This window comes from Panthera tigris, chromosome B3 (genome assembly GCF_018350195.1).
Source record: "Panthera tigris isolate Pti1 chromosome B3, P.tigris_Pti1_mat1.1, whole genome shotgun sequence".
In the NCBI taxonomy this organism is placed as follows: domain Eukaryota; kingdom Metazoa; phylum Chordata; class Mammalia; order Carnivora; family Felidae; genus Panthera; species Panthera tigris.
This window is the reverse complement of record NC_056665.1, coordinates 3,150,633-3,170,394: the sequence shown is the minus strand read 5'-3', so window position 1 is coordinate 3,170,394 and position 19,762 is coordinate 3,150,633. Positions and strand designations below refer to the sequence as shown.

The 19,762-nt window shown below is 44.0% G+C and overlaps 2 protein-coding genes across 4 annotated transcripts in view; one reads left to right on the top strand and one right to left on the bottom strand.

Moving 5' to 3' along the window:
• The window catches only part of ADAMTSL3 (ADAMTS like 3), a 353,112-nt gene extending 350,252 nt beyond the window's left edge, over nt 1-2,860 (top strand). For both annotated transcript variants that reach the window (XR_006218331.1, XR_006218332.1), the window contains exons 29-30: nt 1,093-1,184; nt 2,785-2,860. The gene's annotated coding sequence lies outside the window, so the exon portion shown is untranslated. The remainder of the gene's footprint in view (nt 1-1,092; nt 1,185-2,784) is intronic.
• On the bottom strand, nt 612-19,716 carry SAXO2 (stabilizer of axonemal microtubules 2). Of its 2 annotated transcripts, XM_042987925.1 has the most exons (4): nt 19,566-19,716; nt 16,722-16,901; nt 11,438-11,640; nt 622-3,219 (listed from the first exon to the last, which is right to left on the bottom strand). In XM_042987925.1, the coding sequence occupies exons 1-4, from the start codon at nt 19,601-19,603 to the stop codon at nt 2,276-2,278; spliced, it is 1,365 nt and encodes a 454-aa protein (XP_042843859.1). In that variant the 5' UTR covers nt 19,604-19,716; the 3' UTR covers nt 622-2,275. The 2 variants fall into 2 exon arrangements, with proteins under 2 accessions (XP_042843860.1, XP_042843859.1); XM_042987926.1 differs by lacking the exons at nt 11,438-11,640; nt 16,722-16,901; nt 19,566-19,716 and adding an exon at nt 3,451-4,052 and having other exon boundaries at nt 612-3,219.
• Nucleotides 19,717-19,762: the final 46 nt, after the last annotated feature.

The window sequence follows — 19,762 nt, the reverse complement described above, 5'->3', positions numbered from 1 at the left end:
TCTGGATTGTCCTTCTTTCTTCATTGGATTCGTCCAAGTTTGGCTTAGTGAGAACTCCTTCTAGAATGTGGCAGGCTGCTAAATATTACAGGTTTCCGGTGCTGTTACAATGGGGTTTGTGTGTGTGTCCCTGCACAGCACATATTTCAAGGAGACCTTAAGGGCGATGGCAGGTCAGGTGACTCCAGCTTTCCACCACCACATTTGGAACTCTCTCGTGCACAGACTCTGGAGATCACTCTGTACCTGCGTTCCTGCTGTTCCCGCTGTCCCGCTTTTCCTGACCTGGCAAGTTCCGGCTCACCATTCAAGATTCAGCTCAGCTGTCCTCTCCTTAAAGAAGCTTTCCCCGAATTCCCGGGCTAAGTGGCCCATGTGTACTCTCTTCCAATGTCTTATTCACGCCTATTATATTGGGTGTTAGATCACGGGGAGACACCATTATTCAGCTCTGTGTCCTCAGCCCAAGTCACATTGCCACGGGAAACCCCAGGGTAAGTTTACTATGGGGAGCCTTTGTCCAGGGAAGAGACCACCCCCATTAGATTACAGAGGGATTTGCATGTCCAGCATCAGAAAATGGGCCAGGATGAGAGTGCTATCATATTTTCTAATTTTTTATTTTGAGTATATAATCATGTTTTTTTATTATAAAGGTAAGAATATCTAGTTATGTACAGGTTAACCTAGGTAAGAGTTCATTACAAAGGCCTCTTTTCCGGAGAAAATTTTGTGCAGAAATGACTTCCTGAAAATGCATTTTATTGATGCTTTATTAATGTTGCATAAATACAGAATTCTACATGTCCTAATTTTCACTAATCAATACAAACGTACATACACACGAGCTACTTTCAAATAAACATTTTAACCAAACATTGGTGGACCTATTCTCAAGCACATAGTTTGAAGGAATTCTAAAGCTACAAAAGAATACACTGCGTGATAAATCATACTCTCCCCTAATGCAATCATCCAGCAGAGAAAAAATAAAAACAGGCGTTTAATTCGTTAGGAAATCGTCAGCATTTATAAATGCAATATGTTCTTTCTGCTTCACTCACTGACATCATTCTTTCCCTCCCTTCTTAGCGCTTAGCTCACGCCGGAGAAGAAGGACATAATTATGCTCCAGACCGGGCCTGCTGCTGCTTCTGAACCATGACTCCAGGCATGGCAATTAGGTACGTCATGACCCGGGGTTACCCTGAAGGTTCTTCAGAGCCATCGGTCATTCCTAAAACTACTCGAACACACAGTGTTTTCCTTCCTACAAATACTGTCTTTCAAACCACACGACTCTCCCAGTCCAAGCTCTCTATGCTCTGTGACGGGTTCTCAGGCGCTTGATTGAGGACAAGACTCAGAAAGCTTACTCCTCATAAGCTCAAAGCAAATTTGGTCATTTTCCAATCCTTGCCTCCGGCCAGAAAGTGAGTGTTGAGGAGGTAATGACCCTCGTTTGGAAAAGGAGAAAACAGGTTCAAAAGAGAGACTGAGGGACTTCGTAACAATCTCTGACACTTGTTTGGCACTTTGACTTTTGGGTTTCGATGAACCATCTGCCCTGATGCTTGAAACGATGTTTGTGAGCTAAGCAGAGCAAATCTCCTTTTACACATGGGGACACTGGGGCTCAGAGACATCCATCACTGGCCTAGGGGGTCGCAAATAGAAACTGTTGTCACTGGAACCCGAACTCAGAGCCTTGATTCCCCGCGCGCAGAGCCGTTGCTGGTCACACGGTGGCTCCTTTTATGAACTTGAGCATGGTGAGGAGTGGTGCAGTCACCCCTGGCACCGCTAACCACGGTGCAGGGTGTCCACGCCCTGAAGTCTGAGATGAAGACCGTCGCCCGGATGAGGAATCCACGTGTTGTGGTCAGAGGTGTGCTGGACAGTCCCAGTGCACTTGACACATGATAACCAGGTTGTGAGTGACCATGTAATTGTCGTAATTAAAAGCATAAGTATAAAGGGTAATCGATCAGAGACAAGCGACCAAACAGTAGGTTGGGGATCAAAATAGTTCAGATGGGAATGCCCGTTAATTCAATTTTCAGAATAGCAGAGTAGAGAACAATCTTGGTGAGAGATCAATACAAAATAGATTTTCAGGTCCTCGCTTCCCATAAGTAATTTTCCAATTTTCTTGTTTAAAATTTTAAAATGATTTCTTTTACCTCTCCCCTCAATTATTCTCACTACCAAAAAATTGGCTTTGCCTTTAGAAAACCAATATCCTGTTAGCTTCCTTTTGAACGTGATTTGACGATTAGAAGGCCTCCACCGTGGGTGTGATCTTGCGGAAGAAGTGATGACCTCGGGAATTTGTATTTTCAAAGATATAACCCGGAGGAGAGGGGAAGCTGGCGGGGCAGATTTCCCGTTTCTTTGGTGTGTACTCTAGACAGTACATGGTTGTGTCATCGAATGAAGCAGAACTCTTCACGGGAGCGTGCACGGGTTTGCAGCTCTGTGTTGCATTCAGCTCATGTGGCACATAGTGAGACCTGAAAGTGGTCCGACCATCAAATTTTCCAGATGGGTTGGGAATCTGCTGCTGCTTCTTAATAAGTCCTTGACGACAGCTTTCCCAGGCTGGAAAATCTTCCTTTGTGGTGCTTTTTCCTTGAAAAGGAAAGTTGTTATTTCTTTTCTGAGAAACTGGCCTGATGGGAACAACACGTTTGGTCTGATAGGGAACGTAGTCAAGATGGCTTGTGCTGTTTAACTGCATGGTGCCTGTGGGAGGGACATACTCTGGTGTTTTCTTGACTGCAGGCGGTGGGATTTCCCATGGTTGAAAGCTTTCGCGGAATTCGGTGCTTCCTTCAAAATGAGCATTTTGGGTCACTCTGGTGTATGGAGGTCTGCAGAGTTTTGCAGATTCGCCAGCAAGGCCCTGAAAGTCATACCGGTGAGTTGTGAGATCCTCAAAGGGTTGGGTGGTTGGCTTGTAAACCTCTTTTGGCCTTGAAAACTTGAATTCTAGCTGATAAGGTACATAGTCAAGGCGGTGACTTGTGTCACCATTAAAAGGGACAGTAGAACGTTTGATCACAGGGCTGGGTTTAAAGCTTTGCCGAAGCTGTATCTCCCGAGGAACATAATCATCCTGAAATGTAGTTGAATTTCCAAATTTCACGGCGGGGGGATGATATGTTTGCTCTGGTTTATAAAGGTCTGTTTTCTGAATGTCCCAAGCTCTGTAATCATCTTGAACATAAAAAAGAGAGCATTTTAAAATACTGAAGAAAACAACCATCTTCTAAAAATCATGGCTTGCTTACTTCTCTCATTGCCAAACATCTTTTCATTTCCTTCATAAATCTGGACAATAATCGAGTATGAAGTTGCTCACGTTCCCCTAGTTTGTTTCTTCTTCATGTCCACCTGTCTCTTCTATCATCCATTTTAGTACATATAACTTTCTACTTCTAGACTTACCTGAATACGCAACAAGGGAATGGAACATCTGAGCTGGATTGTTGATAGTTTTTGAAAGCCTGTGTTTTGGATAAAGGCAGAGTTTAGGAGGTTATGGTTGTGTTTTCCAGGAACTGCTTGGGGTTTTCACTATAACTCAAGAAATGCTAAAGGAAACCATAAAATCTAGGGATTAACATGAAATCAAAGGCCCTGATGTGTGGGCAAAAGTGACGTGGGTATTATTCCTTGGTTTCAGAGGGACTCCTCAAAGGAGAGAGAATTTCAATTCCATTATACTTTAGGAACAGGACTCTCTGAGCAAAGATACAGAATAACTTGTACTATCCCAGAAAGTTCATTGGCTTCAACTTTAACTTCTCAGAAAATGGACTTCACGTCATTCCCCAAAGATAGGGGGCCATCTAGGGGCCAGAGGCCTGAAATGAGTGCTTTCAAACATGTCAGAAATTGTATGTAGAATTTACAAGTGAACATCAGAGCTAAGTCTGAGATTTAGCGTTAAATACCTAAATTCTGCTTCTTGCAGCCTACCTAGACCATGGATGGGAAACTGAAGTACTTATATTTCAACTGAGGGTTATTTAGTTTTTCTATTTCTAGATGAGAAAGGTAGTAAGATAAGGAATACTGTGGAAAATGGGGTGCCTGGGTGGCTCAGTCGGTTGAACGTCCGACTTCGGCTCAGGCCATGATCTCACAGCTCATGAGTTCAAGCCCCGCGTTGGCCTCTGTGCTGACAGCTCAGAGCCTGGAGCCTGCTTTGGATTCTGTGTCTTCCTCTCTCTGCCCCTCCCCTGCTCATGCTCTGTCTCTGTCTCTGTCTCTCTCTCTCAAAAATAAACATTAAAAAAAATTAAAAAAAAAGAAATACTGTGGAATTGACTTTACCCAAAAAAGATGTACACTGAAGACTAATTTATAAAAGACAGAAGTCATACAAGATAACATATAAGAGTCTAGGCTACAGTCCATGTAGTGTCTATTGGAAAGGCCAAAACTCAAATGCTTTTTATGGGGATACCTCCTTTGGAGAGAAGAATTTCTCATTCACAAACATTTCTGCCACAGTGGCCAACGTTGGGACCAAACGATCACTTCCATCTCATCAAGTACTGGTGTTTGGATGAGAGTGGATGCCTGGCCTGAGAGCAGATCATCTGTAGGCTAGCAGGGATCTACAAAACAGCCTGGCAAGAAGAGACGAGCTGGGTAAGCAGTTCTTGTCCTTGTGAACCCAAATTTGAAAACATGGAGCCAGATAAACGCAAGAGATGCATCTACAAGGATGCCATGTAGTAGATAGAACTGGAGAGCTATGGTAAGCCGAAGACTTCAAAATCCACCTGTAGGGCAACAGAATTGATAAGTAGACAGAGGAGCCCAGGTAGTAGAGTGGCAGTCAGAGCAGATGCATGCAGAGAAGTGAAGAGGCTGTAATAGAACCCATGGGGCTCTGGCAGAGAGCGGGGAGGGAGGGAGTAGCTCCGCCCTCAAGCTTCCTCTGTACCCGATGGCTTTCCACTACCAGGTCACGGGAAACTCTCTTTTTCTTGAGGCACCATGAACGAATCTCTGTTGTTTGCAATGTCAAGTATAAAATTATAACATTTTTTCACTAGAAGGAAATCGTAGGGTGCTATTGAAGGTCTGTAGTCCGGCCTTGCTGCCAAAATGACTGAGAAAAAGATGTTAATTTCAAAAAAAGAAACTAAATAGAAGAGGGTAGTTCTCCCTTGCCAAACGAGCTTCAGTTTTCAAAAGGGAAGCAAGAATTTGGAGACCGAAACACAAGATTTCACAGTACACGTTACCATGGATATCGGTTGCAGATAAATGTAGAAAATTGATTTTCCTTTTATACATATACCTATGCTCATATGCATGGAATATTGATTGTTCATTCTGGAGTATTTATTGATAATGTTCAAGCAACACCTTTAAAACGTAATATTTATTAATATAATCTATTTTTCGTGTCTTATGACACTGATAGAAAGGACAAATGTAGTGCCATGCGTATCTAACATTGCAGTCTGGTCCTTTGGCAACTGCGGTATTGCCCTGGTTAGATAAGGGAAATTCTGTTTCCTCTGCTCATTCTTTTGATTTCTAGCCACTTGCTCTCTTCTGATCAGCCTCACGTCCATGTGTTTGCTCACCATCAATGTTTGAATGTAGAGCTCCACCCCCATCCTTATATAATGAGCTGTTCTAGGTTCCTCTTTGAGGACAAAAGTCCTGAGTTGCACATGCTAGTTCTTTTCCTTGGTACTTTGGAACCTGTTCCCTGTGGCATCTTATGGCACCAAGGACTTGGAAACAGCTTTTACAAAGCCAGGGAGCTCCATCCTGAGCATTTCTTTCTCAATCTGTATATCATCAAAGAAGTCCCATGGTTTTAATACTACCTGGAAGCTGATGATTTCCAGAAGTGAATCGCCATTCCAGACTTCCTTTCGAACACCAAACCCACATATACATCTTCCTACTAGATATCCCTAGTAGATATCAGAGGTAAACTGAAACTTAGTATGCTCAAACTGAAAAATCAATCTTGAAGTGTTAATTGAAATTTTATTTCATTTACATTTAATGTAATGAATGGTCTAGTTGAGTTTAAGTTGACTATATTGTTGTTTGCTTTTGATTGTTCCCACGTGTCCTTTGTTCCCTTACCCCTTATTTTCTGCCTTGTTTTAGATAAAGGGTATTTTTATTATTCCATTTTCTCCATTAGCACTTTAATTATAACTTCGCATATTTTTAAAACTTTTTTTAATGTTTATTTTTTGAGAGAGAGAGAGAGAGAGAGAGAGAGAGAGACAGAGTGTGAGTGGGGAGGGGCAGAGAGACAGAGGGAGACACACAATCCAAAGCAGGCTCCAGGCTCTGAGCTGTCAGCACAGAGCCCGACGTGGGGCTCAGACTTACTAGCAGTAAGATGATGACCTGGGCCAAAGTCAGACCCTTAACCGATTGAGTCACCCAGGTGTCCCAAACTTCACATATTTTTAGAATGAAAATGCATTTTTTTCCTATTAGGGGATCTTTTGGACCTACTTGAACTTAAATTGATATTTTTACCCCTTCTAGAACAGTGGAAGAAACTTTCAACAGTTTAATGCCATTTACACCCTCATGCTGTATTTTGTGCTATATTTTACTTCCGTATTTATATAAAAATACATAATATAATTATTATTGTGACTTTGAGAGGTTGGTGTTCTCTTATATTTACCCACATAGTTAACCTTTCTGTGTGTTTCATATCTTCATGCATTTCATGCTGCTCTCTAGAATCATTTGCCTTCCACCCGAAGACATTCCTTTACTACTTTTTATAGTATGGGTCTGTTACTAACAGATTCTTTGAGTTTTTTTTTGTTGTTGTTGTTTTCCAAAAACATTTTTATTTTGCCATATTTTTTGAAAGATATTTTCATTAGATGTGAAAATCTGGGATTCATTGGGTTTAAAGTTCTTGGTTCTTTTTTTCCTTTCAACACTTTAAAGATGTCATCCCATTATCTTCTGGATTCCATAGCTTCAGATGAAAAGTTAGGTATGTTTCTGATTTTTCTTTTTGTGAATAATGTGTAGTTTTGCTACTTTTGAGAATTCATCTTCACTTCATTTTCAGAAGTTTGATGATAATTGCCTAGCTGTGGTATTCTTTGTATTTATCTATTTGGGGATTTGTTGAGCTTCTTGAATCTATGGCTTGGTTCTTTCATCAATTTTGAAAATTTCTTGACCATCTCTCCAAATATATTCTGGTTCTTCTTAGGTCTCATATTTTACCAAGTACTAGATGTCACATACAAGAAAGCCATAGACATTGAAATCAATGTTATTTTCAACAGGAGAAAGCTTGCTTTTTTCAGTGTTAGGCCGATCGCCTTGATCCAATCAGGAACTGAGCTAGGTTGGTGCTCAGAGGCACTTTTAGTTAGACATGGTCTTCCTTTAGATACAAGTGTGTCAAGGACAAGAACTGTGGTGTGTTTGTGGTAGAGCCCTCATTCTGTGGGACTTTGTTTCCTAAGCACCTACTCCCAAGTACAACTGTGGGATACTTCTGTGGGATTCTTTCTGCCCTAGTCTCCTCGCCCACCATGCCCCCGAAACACTCTGCAAACACCCCACAGGGAAAACCAGCCATACATCTGGAGGACTTAATAGATTCCAACTTGTCATACCAAGCCCACATATCAGGCGCTCCACTGGATTCCCTTCTCCCAGTAGAGTCTTTCTGCTTATGCCAAGCCCAGTCTTCAGCCTTGGCCTGCATTTGACAAATGGTCCAAGGGATGTAAACAGCTATCTTAGTTCACCTAGGGAGGCATGCACCATCTCTGGAATTTTAGTTCTTTCCTTTCACAGCTGTCTAATGCCATTTAAAAAAGTTTTTTTTCCAGTTAAAAAATATATACATAGGGGGCCTGGGTGGCTCAATTGTTTGAGTCTGACTTCAGCTCAGGTTTGATCTTATGGCTTGTGAGTTCGAGCCCCATGTTGGGCTCTGTGCTGACAGCTCAGAGCTTGGAGTCTGCTTCAGATTCTGTCTCCGTCTCTCTCTGCCCCTCCCCTGCTTGCACTCTGTCTCTCTCTCTCTCAAAAATAAACATTAAAAATAATAGTAACAGGGGCACCTGGGTGGCTCAGTCGGTTAAGTGTCCAACTTCAGCTCAGGTCATGATCTCAAGATTTGTGGGTTCAAGCCCTGAGTCAGGCTCTGTGCTGACAGGTCAGAGCCTGGAGCCTGCTTTGGATTTCTGTGTCTCCCTCGCTCTCTGCCCCTCCCCTGCTCGGACTCTGTCTCTGTCTCTCTCAAGAATAAACAAACATTTATAAATAAATAAATAAATAAATAAATAAATAAATAAATAAATAAATAAATAAATAAATGTTTATACATATCTTTAGCTGTTGCAGTGGAAATGATGCAGTCTGCCATTTACTATAGGCTGCCTGGAAACAGAACTCACCCACTTTTAGTAGCTATGATAAAAACGTTAAGCACCTCAGTCTGTGATCAAGGCTTCACAATCTGATCTCCATCTACATTTCTAGAATTAGACCCCAATCTTGCATTTCCTCCTCTGATGTTTACCCAACAACCATTGTATTTTTCTGGTCTTCTGCGTTTTTGCTCATTTCACCCTAGTTTTTGTGATGTCCTTCCCTTTCCTGTAGACCAGTACTTATTAGTCTCTGATACATTCCTGGGCTGGCCTGAAGTGTGATGTTGCTCAGTCTAAATTTTTGAAGCATGAGTTGTTCCATCAATTTTTTAGTGAATTATCCTCCTCCCTAGTAATAACACATACATTTTTTTAAGTGTATTTATTTTGAGGGGGTGGGGAGAGAGAGAGAGAGAGAGAGAGAGAGGGAATCCCAGAGAGAGAGAGAGAGAGAGAGAGAGAGAGAGAGAGAGAATCCCAAGCAGGCTTCGTGCTGTCAACACAGAGCCCAACACGGGGCTTGAAGTCCCGAACCGTGAGATCATGACCTGAGACAAGTTCAAGAGTCAGACACTCAGCCAAATGAGCTGCCCCAGCACCCCAATAACACATATTATTTATTTCTACTAAAGCTATTTAATTTTTTATGCTACTATTGCTTTTTTTCCTCAACCATAAAGTTTCTACTTGTCAACAACTATGTTTGATTCGGATCTCTGTATTCCCTACAGTGGCTAGCACAGAGCAGAGAAATCCTGAAAACATTTATCAAATCAAACACTGGCCTATTTTCATCATCTATGTTTTAATATGAATGACCTTCTAAAGTGAAGCTTCTGGGGGCAGATGCATTTCTGAGAGTAGCCTGTCTCATAGAACTACATCTCCAGAACTAGATGTTACCCTTCTCGCCACCACCCTACAGGCTTTTTTCTTCCTTTCTCTTTATCGTATCCCACTTCTGTCTTTCCTCTGTTGTCTGATTCTCGATGAATAGCGAGAGGGTCTCTTACTGTGATTTCTTGTCAGCTACACGCCTGTCCTTAAATAGGTGTCTATAAAATCCTGCAATACAATCATCACACAGAATGATGAGTTCTGCCTCGGCCCTTATTATTTATGGTCTCATGCTCCCAAGCCTGGAAATACAAAAATAACCTCTCCTCACTAGGAAAGATGAGAAGTGAGAAACCAGAGGGACCCCAGGAATCCTCAACATTGGCTTATGGGGGTGAAAGTATGGAAATCTATAGGAAACCCAGGTAATGAGAAGCTAGAACCAGTGTGTGTGTGTGTGTGTGTGTGTGTGTGTGTGTGTGTGTGTGTGTTATGTGTAATAGTCACAACCTCAGGGAATACAAATATTAGTTGATACTTTTCCATCGATCTTGTAGGAAAAAGAAAAGAAAATCTTACCATGGTTGGTAAAAGACCCAGTCATTTTCATCAAGTACCTTCTACATCACCTTGTTATGCAGCACATGACCTCCACTGCATACGAGTAAATTCAGATCTGCAATTGCTAAATGCTATATTGCATTACAACAATATACTTATTCACCATACACATTGTCTTAAAACTTCGTTTTAATGTTTGGGTAGCATCTTACGTGATCGCAGCTTAAGAGACAGAAAGCACGTTGCCCCCGACCTCCCTATACGTAGATCCTAGAGTACTGATAACAGGCACTTTACCTACGCATCGAACTGGTGAGGGGGATATTTGAAGAACACATAGACCTCCAGCTATTGCCCATTTAAACTATAAACCATTGCTTTCATTGTGGGTGACATCACTGTTACAAAGGGGTTTTATCTGAGGACATACCATTCAGCTATATCACGTAACTAACAAAAAGGATATCAGCTTAAAAACGCAATTACATTATCAAGAAAAAATATGGAAAGAATATGTACTAACAAGATGGGCTTTAAAAAGAAAGACCCCGTTCCCCAGAAGCAATAGAGTATTTTAAAATCAACTTGGTTTTTGGAAAGAAACTAGCCATACACTGTCCAGCCTCTTACTCTTCTAAGTCAGCGGCCCACAGAGAGAAGGTGTCATCACACTTTGTCCCTGCTAGAAGCCTTAGAGGAGTAAGTTCCCTAAGCGGTGCACCACCATTGTCCCTGGATGGATAAGCCGATTTTGGTCTGAGTTCAGTATCAGGAAGCATCTGTGCCCAGATCTAAGCCTTATTCTTCACCCTAGCCCTTGTCACTCGAAAGGGAATAAATATTTGGTTCTGCATCTGCTCTTTTGCTTTCAGTTGGCTCAGAACTTAAGTGGTGAAGGGTGTCGCTCTTTACTTGACCTTCTCAAAGACTCCAGTCCGCTCGGTAGAGTTTCAGCTCATTCTGGAATTGCAGGAAAGGAACAGTGCCAAGTAACCGTGGCACAATGCGACAAAGATGATATAATGCTTGTTCACTGGCAGCCTTTGCTTTTACACTTGACCCATGAACAACACAGGGGTTAGGGGCACTGACCCCCCTGCACAGTCAGAACTCTGCACATAACTTTGACTCCCAGAACAACTAATGGCCTACTGTTGGCCGGAAACCTTAACGACAGTTAACAATAGTTAAGGTTCCTATACATCCACAGTCAATGTATATTTTGTATGTTACACGTATTCTGTGTTGTGCTCTTACAACGAAGTATAAGCCGGAGAAAAAATGTGATTCAAAGAATCATAAGGAAGGGATAATACATTTGCAGGGCTGGGCTGGACTGTATTTCTGGAGAAGCCACACATACGGGGACCTGGCTCAACTGTATAAGTTTTTAGACAGAGAACGTGAATTAAGTGGCTACATTTGGAAAGAAACCCAGGCCTTTTAACTCTCAGTGAGGCAAATGGTCTTTCTTCACTATACAGTACTGCTTTGACCAAAGCCAAAAAAGGTTCTCCTGAGTCGTGGGAGCTAAGTTTGGCCACACACCAAATTATGATTTGACGTTGGAGAGAAGTGAGTTTAGGTTTTTTGGCTCCTTCATTTTTGAAATGCCAAGTTACCTTTATAGGTTGGGACAGTGTCCAACTTTCCTTGTTTAGCTTGTTGTCTCTCCAAAGGCCAGATGATGGCCACAGGCTGCACTTTGTAAGAATTGAAATCCCGTTTGTACGTAGTGCCAAGATCAATCTCCCCCTGTTTTGGTTTATATTCTTCTGGTACCTGGCGAGGCTGTTTGACTATTTCGTAAGGACGATAATCCGATCTGAAACATATAAATTTGAAACATAGCCTCACAGTTTCTTAATTAGAAATAATCATTATCTCAACGCAGTATTGAAATTTTCAAGGTTTCTTTTTTCATTTGAAAAGTCTAAGAAGATATTAAAATGGTGGCAGTTGATAAACTACTTGAGAGAAATAATTCCTTTATGTCCTATCCAGTGACTAAATACGTTAAGAAAAAATATGTCAAAAATCATGGTTTTCAAAACATCATTACAATGCATCTTCAGTTGATTGGATCTTACATAAATAAAATCTTTAAGTAACGGAATTTTTTTCTAACCTAGAAGGAAATTTTCGGATTTCATGAATCTAAAATCTACCCCCTGGGTCCACTTTGTCCAAATCTTTATTCGTCCTACTTAAAGACTAAGCTATTTGGGCATGCTCTCTTCTTATTGAGATCATAAGATCTTCCTGCTTAGTATTGAATCATCAATTACGTGGATAATTAACACCTGAACTCTGGACTTCAGCCTTAAACCGCATTCATAGTATGGATGTGATTCTGCCTCATCTCCGGACCTCCCAGAAGCCCTTGCCACAGATGGGAGCTGTGTGGCGATGCGGCCACCCTGGGCATCACGTAACCTCACGGGGCAGAAGGAGAGCTGCAGACACTTGGGTTGGCTGGTGGGGTGAGGAAGGGAGGTGACAGACCCAGCGTGATCAGACTCCCTGGGTCCGAATCCCGGCTCTGTCGTTCACGAGGTGCGTGACCTTGGATGACTCAGTTAACCCTTCTGTGCCCCAGTTTCCTGACATATAAAATGGGCCGATCTTGCCATGTACCTCACAGGGTTATTTCAGAACTGGCACATGTACAGGCGTGCACGCACACATATTTACGAGAGCTTGGTGCCCAGTGAGGGCAACACGTTAGCCACTACTATTTATTATTACTACAAGTCTTCAAAATTGCTTTCTTCTCTTCTGGACTCTCCTGTGTCACTCATTTTAGTTGTTTAAACCATCGTGTACTAATCACTACTTTCTGTGTGTGTCCATAAGCAACACTGAACACTTGTTCCCCATTTAGCGAAAGGCATCGCGGCGACTTGAGCTGTACAGTCGGAAAGCCAGGCCTCAGCAACCCTATCCGCGCGGCCTCCGAATCTCTTGCAGACCCCACCATTTCCTCCTCCGTGGCGCTACCAGAATGGCCCAAGCTTTCCTAATCCCTGTTCAAACCTATTAGCTTCTCTCCAGTCTGGTCTCACGTTGCACCCAAAGGAATCCTCTCACTTGTAAGTTTGATCAGGTCATTCCCACCGGTATCTCCCTCACCCCTTCCAAATGCAAACAGGTGGGTGGACAAGAGAAGAAACTTTCAGCGGCTTCGTGTGGCTCCAAGGACACGGCAAAAACCGCCGGGGGCCTCCTCCCCTAGCCTCAGCACCCGCTTCCTCCTGCAGGGGGAGGCGGCCTTCTCTAGGAATTGCCTTCTCTCCCCTCCCCTCCCCTCCCCTGCCCGCCATCTTTGCCGGGAATGCACTTCCTTACCTACTTAATTCAGTCAGTTGTTTCACACCTGTCGGGATTTAGCTCCCTCTTCTCTTCTCCCTGATAAAGTCAAACCTTTTATTCTGGCTCTCAAGTCACCTTGTGCCTGTCCTTCACGCACGTGATCACTGCTGCGATTTTGTACTTCTTCCCAGTGATGTGTCGCTACCTTCGCTGGACTGCAGAGTCTGTGAGCACAGAGATCGTGGCCGGAACCCCATGCTCACCGCTGTGTGCCAGGGGCTTCGCGTAGGGCCCGACACCTAACAAATGCTTAGTAAATATGATTTAGTGGATAAGTGGTAGAAATCACATACCTCTTACTCTCAAGACATCTGAGTTGTTCTTTGCTCTTCCTGAATGCCAGCTAGAGGGGAACGGGCTAAAATGCGATCAGGGAGATGACAGAGAGAAAGCGTAGAAGTCTTAGTTCCTCTAGGTGGATTCGCTAAGTGTTAGAAAGTATACCTCCAAACCCAAAGCAGCGGTCTATGGAGACGTGGTAGTGGGTAAATGCACTCTCGGCCATCGGATTGGCCCCATACGACGTGACCACAATCATACTTCGGGGCGGGCTTCCCAGCTACCCTGGCAGACATCTAGCTGTCCTGCGGCTGTGACGTTGTACAAAGCATCGAAAATCTTAGAGACAAGTCTAGACATCTGCTCGTTACAGTCCCGTCCTGTGTTACAGAGAAGTACAGAATGACCCTTTAATCGTTCGTACCGGCCCATCAGCTGTTGCTGCTTAGTGGGCACAGTCAACATGAGGGAGCTGAGGAAGGGTTCTGAACCCCTCGCCTGCGGCCCTCGGAAGTGCTGCTGTTCGCAGTCAAGATACCAAGAAAAGATCCAATGTTTTACTAAGTGTACAGACGGTGATTTAAAAAACGGAAATTATAGTCGCCTGGGCATATTTGGAACTTTTGGGAGCTGGGACATTTTCTTTTTCTTTCTTTTGTCTTTCTGGTTGGTTGGTTGTTGTGTTTTGTTTCGTTTTTACCATTAAGGGATGCTTGATCAAGTCAACTGACAAAACCAGAATTATGAAACAATTGCCTTTTTAAAGGAAGGTATGGCACGGGGCGCCTGGGTGGCTCAGTCAGCGAAGCGTCTGACTCTTGGTTTCGGCTCAGGTCATAACCTCACAGTTCCCGAGTTCGAGCTCCATGTCAGGTGCTACACGGACGGGGGTGGAGCCTGCTTGGGATTCTCCCTCCCTCCCTCTCTCTCTCCCTCTCTCTCTCTCCCTGCCCTTCACCCCACTCCTGCTCTCTCTCTCTCTCTCTCAAAATAAATAAAAACTGAAAGATATGGCGTGTCATTCTTTCCCAATTTTAACATTTAGAACTAGTTAAATGCGAAAACTTTATTCAACAAATATGCATATTGTGACATTTATTTCAGATCTCCGTTATGAATCATTAAGGCATCAAGGAAGAATGTTAAGGTGAAGAACAAAATGAGCAACATTCCCATTTGCTCTCTCTCAATTGTTCTATTTCTTCACCTCATTTTCAATAATTATAGCTTGTTTATTTACCCGAGTTTTTGTTTCTTGACTGCTATCCTCACAAGGCTGTAAGCAACACAGGGGCCAGGTCCCTCATGGCCCACGTCACACTCAGGGACGCTGTAGCACTTGACCCGCTGCACTGAATCTGCGGCAACAGACTGAGCAGCAGTGGTTAAAGATGCAGATTCCTGGGACCTGTGGTTTCAGGTGGAACGCTGGAATCTGCCATTTTAACCCTTCTGGATGCTTCTAAAGCACACCGTATCTGAGAACTGTGGAAGATCTTCAAATCTGTGGACGAGTCACACGTCTACAGAAGTCGAGTGCAATCACCAAAACAATGCTACCTCAAGGGCGGCCCGAAATGTTAGAGGGACAAGTAATGGCCTGAGAGTTCGAAGCTCTCAACCTTGGCTTACACAAGGAGAATGGGCTCTGTCTAAAATGAGAAGAGAACGGGTAACACTGCAGATTAAAGTGGTTACGGAGCATTTTTAAAACCCCAAGTTATAGAAATCTATCTGATGTGTGTGTTTCCTGACACCAGAAACTTCTATTTATTGATTTTTATACTTAACACCTAAGATTGTGCCTTGACTATGGTGTGCACATTAACAGAATAAAGACAAGAATTAACTCACTGACAAAGGTACAAAACAAATTAAAAAAAAAAAAAAAGCTAAGTCTGGGGCGTCTCGGTGACTCAGTCGGTTGAGCGTCCGATTCTGGATTTCGGCTCAGGTCAGAATCTCACAGTTTGTGGGATCGAGCCCCGCATGGGGCTCTGTGCCGACAGCATGGAGCCTGCTTGGGATTCTCTCTCTCCCTCCCCCACTCCTGCACGTTCTCTCTGTGAAAAATAAATTAACTTAAAAAACCAAAACCAAAAACAAAACCAACTAAGTCCCAATGGAAAGTTCAGGGTCAGGAAGACTTCTTTTTGTCTATCCAACACTGAATAAACATGGAGTGTCTACTCTGTGCCAGCAGGCCTCCCACTAGGTTCCTGGAAATAGAACGTGAAGATTTGAATAGACAGTTCCTGCCTGTGTGGGCCTCTGAAATGGGAGTTAATGATAAATAACTAAGGTGCTTTGAGGCCTTACATAGGGGACTTTTACCCAGCCTGCAAACTGGGTACAGTGTCAGAGTGATAACTAGGTTGAGACGTACAGGCTAAGTGGGCATTAACTGGGGTAAAAGGGAGGGAAATTTCCAGGCAAGTGAAATAACATACTGGAAGGCTCTGTGGCAAGGGAGACCTGAGATTTTTCAAGAAATGAAAAATGTCTTGTGGGATGTGACATTAAAAGAGCACGGTGAAAATAAATTAGAGAAGCAAGTACAGACCAAACCATAAAGGGATTTTGGTGGCTATTAAATAAAATGGGGAAGCATAAGTATTTTAGCAAGGAGGTGATAGAATTAGAACTGCATTTTATTTCAAAAAAATTTTTTTATGTTTATTTTTGAGAGAGAGAGAGAGAGTGACAGAGTGTGAGTGGGGGAAGGGCAGAGAGGGAGACCTAGGATCCGAAGCAGGTTCCAGGCTCCGAGCTGTCAGCACAGAGCCCGACGCGGGGCTCGAACCCACGGACTGCGGGATCACGACGTGAGCCAAAGTTGGACGCTTAACCGACTGAACCACCCAGGGCCCCTAGAACTGGATTTTAAAGAGGTCATGTCTGCAGGGTAAAGTATAGGAAACAGATCAGAGATGTAAACACTAGAAGAGATACAGAAAATTCAGGAAGCTACTGCATTCCTCTAGTTGGGAGACAGTGGAAAGCAGCAGATATTAGAAGAGATTTTAAGTGGCTAAAACAATAAAACTTTTTGTTGCCCTTTTTCCTTCTCACTGTTTGCCATTCTAACCTAACGCTCGTTTTTCTGTGTTTCTCAAGTTGCGACTCAACTGGTTCCTTGCTTCTTGGGTTGGTTCAACTTCAATCAACTTAATAGTTCAATTTAAAGAATAAAACAACTTTATTAAGCCCAGAAGAGTTGGAGAAAAGTAAAGCAAATAGTTTCTGAATATTTACTTAAATGTCGTTATTCCTTCCATTTTACCACGGCATGCTCGAAATTCTTGCTTGGGCTTCAGACTCTGAGGTGGAGGAACATTGCCATATGTAGGATATTTTTCCAAATATTCAGTTGTGGGGCAGGACGTGCCAGAATTTTCATAAATCCTTGTGGTTCCGTGTGGACAATGATGCCGCCTGTGCAAACATAAATAAACTGAAAGATTATTTTGGCTTTCAAAAATATTTTATATAACTGCATCTTAATCAGAGACCTTCGATAAACACACAATCTCTAAATTTAAAAGAAGCTTTACTAATACACACGAACACACAAGAAAACCTGTTTATTCTGCAGTGGTGTTTACAAAAATAACGAATAAATTATGGTATATCCTTCATGGTGGAAAAAATTATGGTATTTCCTCTGACAGTGATTGAGAGTGTCTTTTTTATTTTACTTTGTTAATGTTTGTTTATGTTCGAGAGACAGAGCACGAGCAAGAGAGGGGCAGAGAGAGAGGGAGACGCTATATCTGAAGCAGGCCCTGGGCTCGGAGCTGTCAGTGGAGAGCCGGACGCGGGGCTTGAACTCACCAACAGTGAGATCATGACCTGAAGTGAAGTCAGACGCTTAACTGACCGAGCCGCCCAGGTGCCCCTGGAGTGTCTTCTTATACTAAGAAGCTGAAAAGCTAACATTTCCCAGGCTCTTGGCAGGCAGGCCCCATGTACAATTTAGCTTTCAACTGTTGGGTGTGCTCAGCTGATGCTCTCAGAGAGCACTACGCAGGGAGAGAGGCTTGCGGGGTTGTGGTAGAGGCAGAGAGGCTGGAGCAGGCAGGCGTCAGGCAGCCTTCTGGTTTGCAAGGTGGCTTCCTGTCTGGCAGCTTCGGCAGGAAGGAGTGGTTCTGAAGCCCGCCGCTCTGTTGCTGTTTCCTGGGTATTGGCAGGGGCAGTGGCTCCCTTGGCAGCCCAGTTCTGAGGTGAGAGTTTTGGGGAACTTTTCCTGAAAAGCTGACTTTGAAAACTGTTTCTTCCGTTCTTCCAACAATTCTGTGAGCTGCATATACTCCTTAATAAATTCTTTTATGCCTCGACTAGGCAAGAGTAGATTATATTGTCCATGATTAATAACCCTGACCAATATATCACATAAGCTAATAGCAGGTAGTTGTTAAAGAGAATAGGGTTGATCTTAAGGCGTGGCCGTTGCCAGACGCGGAGATTGTAAACAGTGAAAAAGTGGGTTGCGGAACAGTATGTATAATACACTCTATTTCTCTTTCCTTCTAAAGAATGCAAAAACAAGTCCTAAAGAACATTTATTATTTCTAGGACTAGGATGATGAGGGATTTTCACTATATTCTAGATTTTTTGCCTTGCATGTTCATACAGTGCCTCATGTATATTCATTTCATAATCAGAAATAAAAAAGATAAAGTTCTTAACAAAACAAACATAAAAATCCAAGCAAACAAAAAAGAAAAATCAGCTCCTCGGGTCTCATATCATTTCGGGCTCCGGGCTATGTGTGAGGACTACTAACCCAAGCCCAGGTAAGGTTGAAGAAAATGCATACACTCTGTAGATGAGTCAGAACCAGCGAGGATATCTAGACTCAGTGAACCCCCGGGGAAGAACGTAAGAGAGATCAGCTGTTTTGCGTGGAGGCTGCTGGACAGCAGGAAGGATTGCAGTGTGCGGAAGGGCGGAGAGGTGGTGTCATGGGCTATTCAAAATCCAAAGTCAGAGGAGTGGAGAGACTCGAGATTACTGGCTGACAGTGGAGGCTTCGGGAAAGTCCTAAAGTGAGTTAGGACCACAGATGGTCTCTTGGAACAACCAGGGACGGGGAACATAGGTCATGCGTAGAGGTTCTGATACAGGTGCACCGAGTGACAAGAATCAAGTCCAAGCTCTGGAATTTCTCATTATTCTTAGTTTTATTTCTCATGCAAGGCATACATTCACGTTGTAACAAAACAAGCTGAAGAGCTTATAAAGGAAACCGGAAAAGCCCGTTCTCCCAACGTTTCCAGTCTCTAGAAACTACTTTCTGACGATCATCTCTGCTTTTTAGTTTTTCTGGAGGCTAGCTACATCTGCGTTTTCGTTTTTTCCTTTCTTTCTTTCTTTCTTTTTTTTAAATGAGCTTTTAACATCTTGATCTATCCGCTTAGATTTACTAACTTTAAATCCTAACACAGAAAGATTTAATTTATACCGCTCCACTCACTTCCTGTTACATGGTCACTCATGGATTCCGCGGAATCCACATGCTCATAATGTTTCTTTAGCAAACAGTGATCGAATCCGTGGGGCCAACAGTGACTCCGCGGAAGAAGACTGTGTTTACAGGGGATGGGAGGTTGTCACGCAGGGACCCACAGACCAATTCTGGGTTTCGGGGTGCAGGCCGCTCCCATCTCGGTCGGTCAGATCCCCAAGGCGCACTGCTTGGAGGGGAAAGGGGCTACAGTCAGGCTTGGATGGAAAGCTGGGGATGGAAGAAAGCGTGGCGCGGGCTGAGAGCTCATGGACTTGCAGATCGTCCTATTCCTATTCCTTCCTTCCCCCTAAGATGTTGGGGGCATGCACTCTCCCAGCGGGATCTGATCGCACCCCTTAGCAGGCTCTGGACCCGCCGCTCCCGCGCAAGCGTCCTCCGCCCAGCCGGCCGGCGTTCAGTGTGCACCTGGCCAGGGAGTCTAAGAGCAGAACTGTTTCACCCGGGAGCCGGCCGGTGCGGACCCGGGGAGTGCGGTCGCCGCTTCCACGTCCCTTCATCTCCGGGGGGCGGCCACCACGGGGCTCCGGCCACCCGCGCCCCGCCCGCCGCCACGCTGCGCGTTCCTTACCCGCAGGTGCAGATCTGACACAGACACCAGCTCCTCATGCTCGCGGCTGGCCGCTGCCGCCCCGCCGGCCGCTCCGCACCTGCAGCTACGGCCCCGCCGCGGCGCCCGCGGTCGTCAGGGCAACCGCGGGGCCGGGGAGACGGACGCGGAGCCGGCTTCCGGCGCGCGCGGGTCAGAGGTCGTGCGCCCGGGAGCCC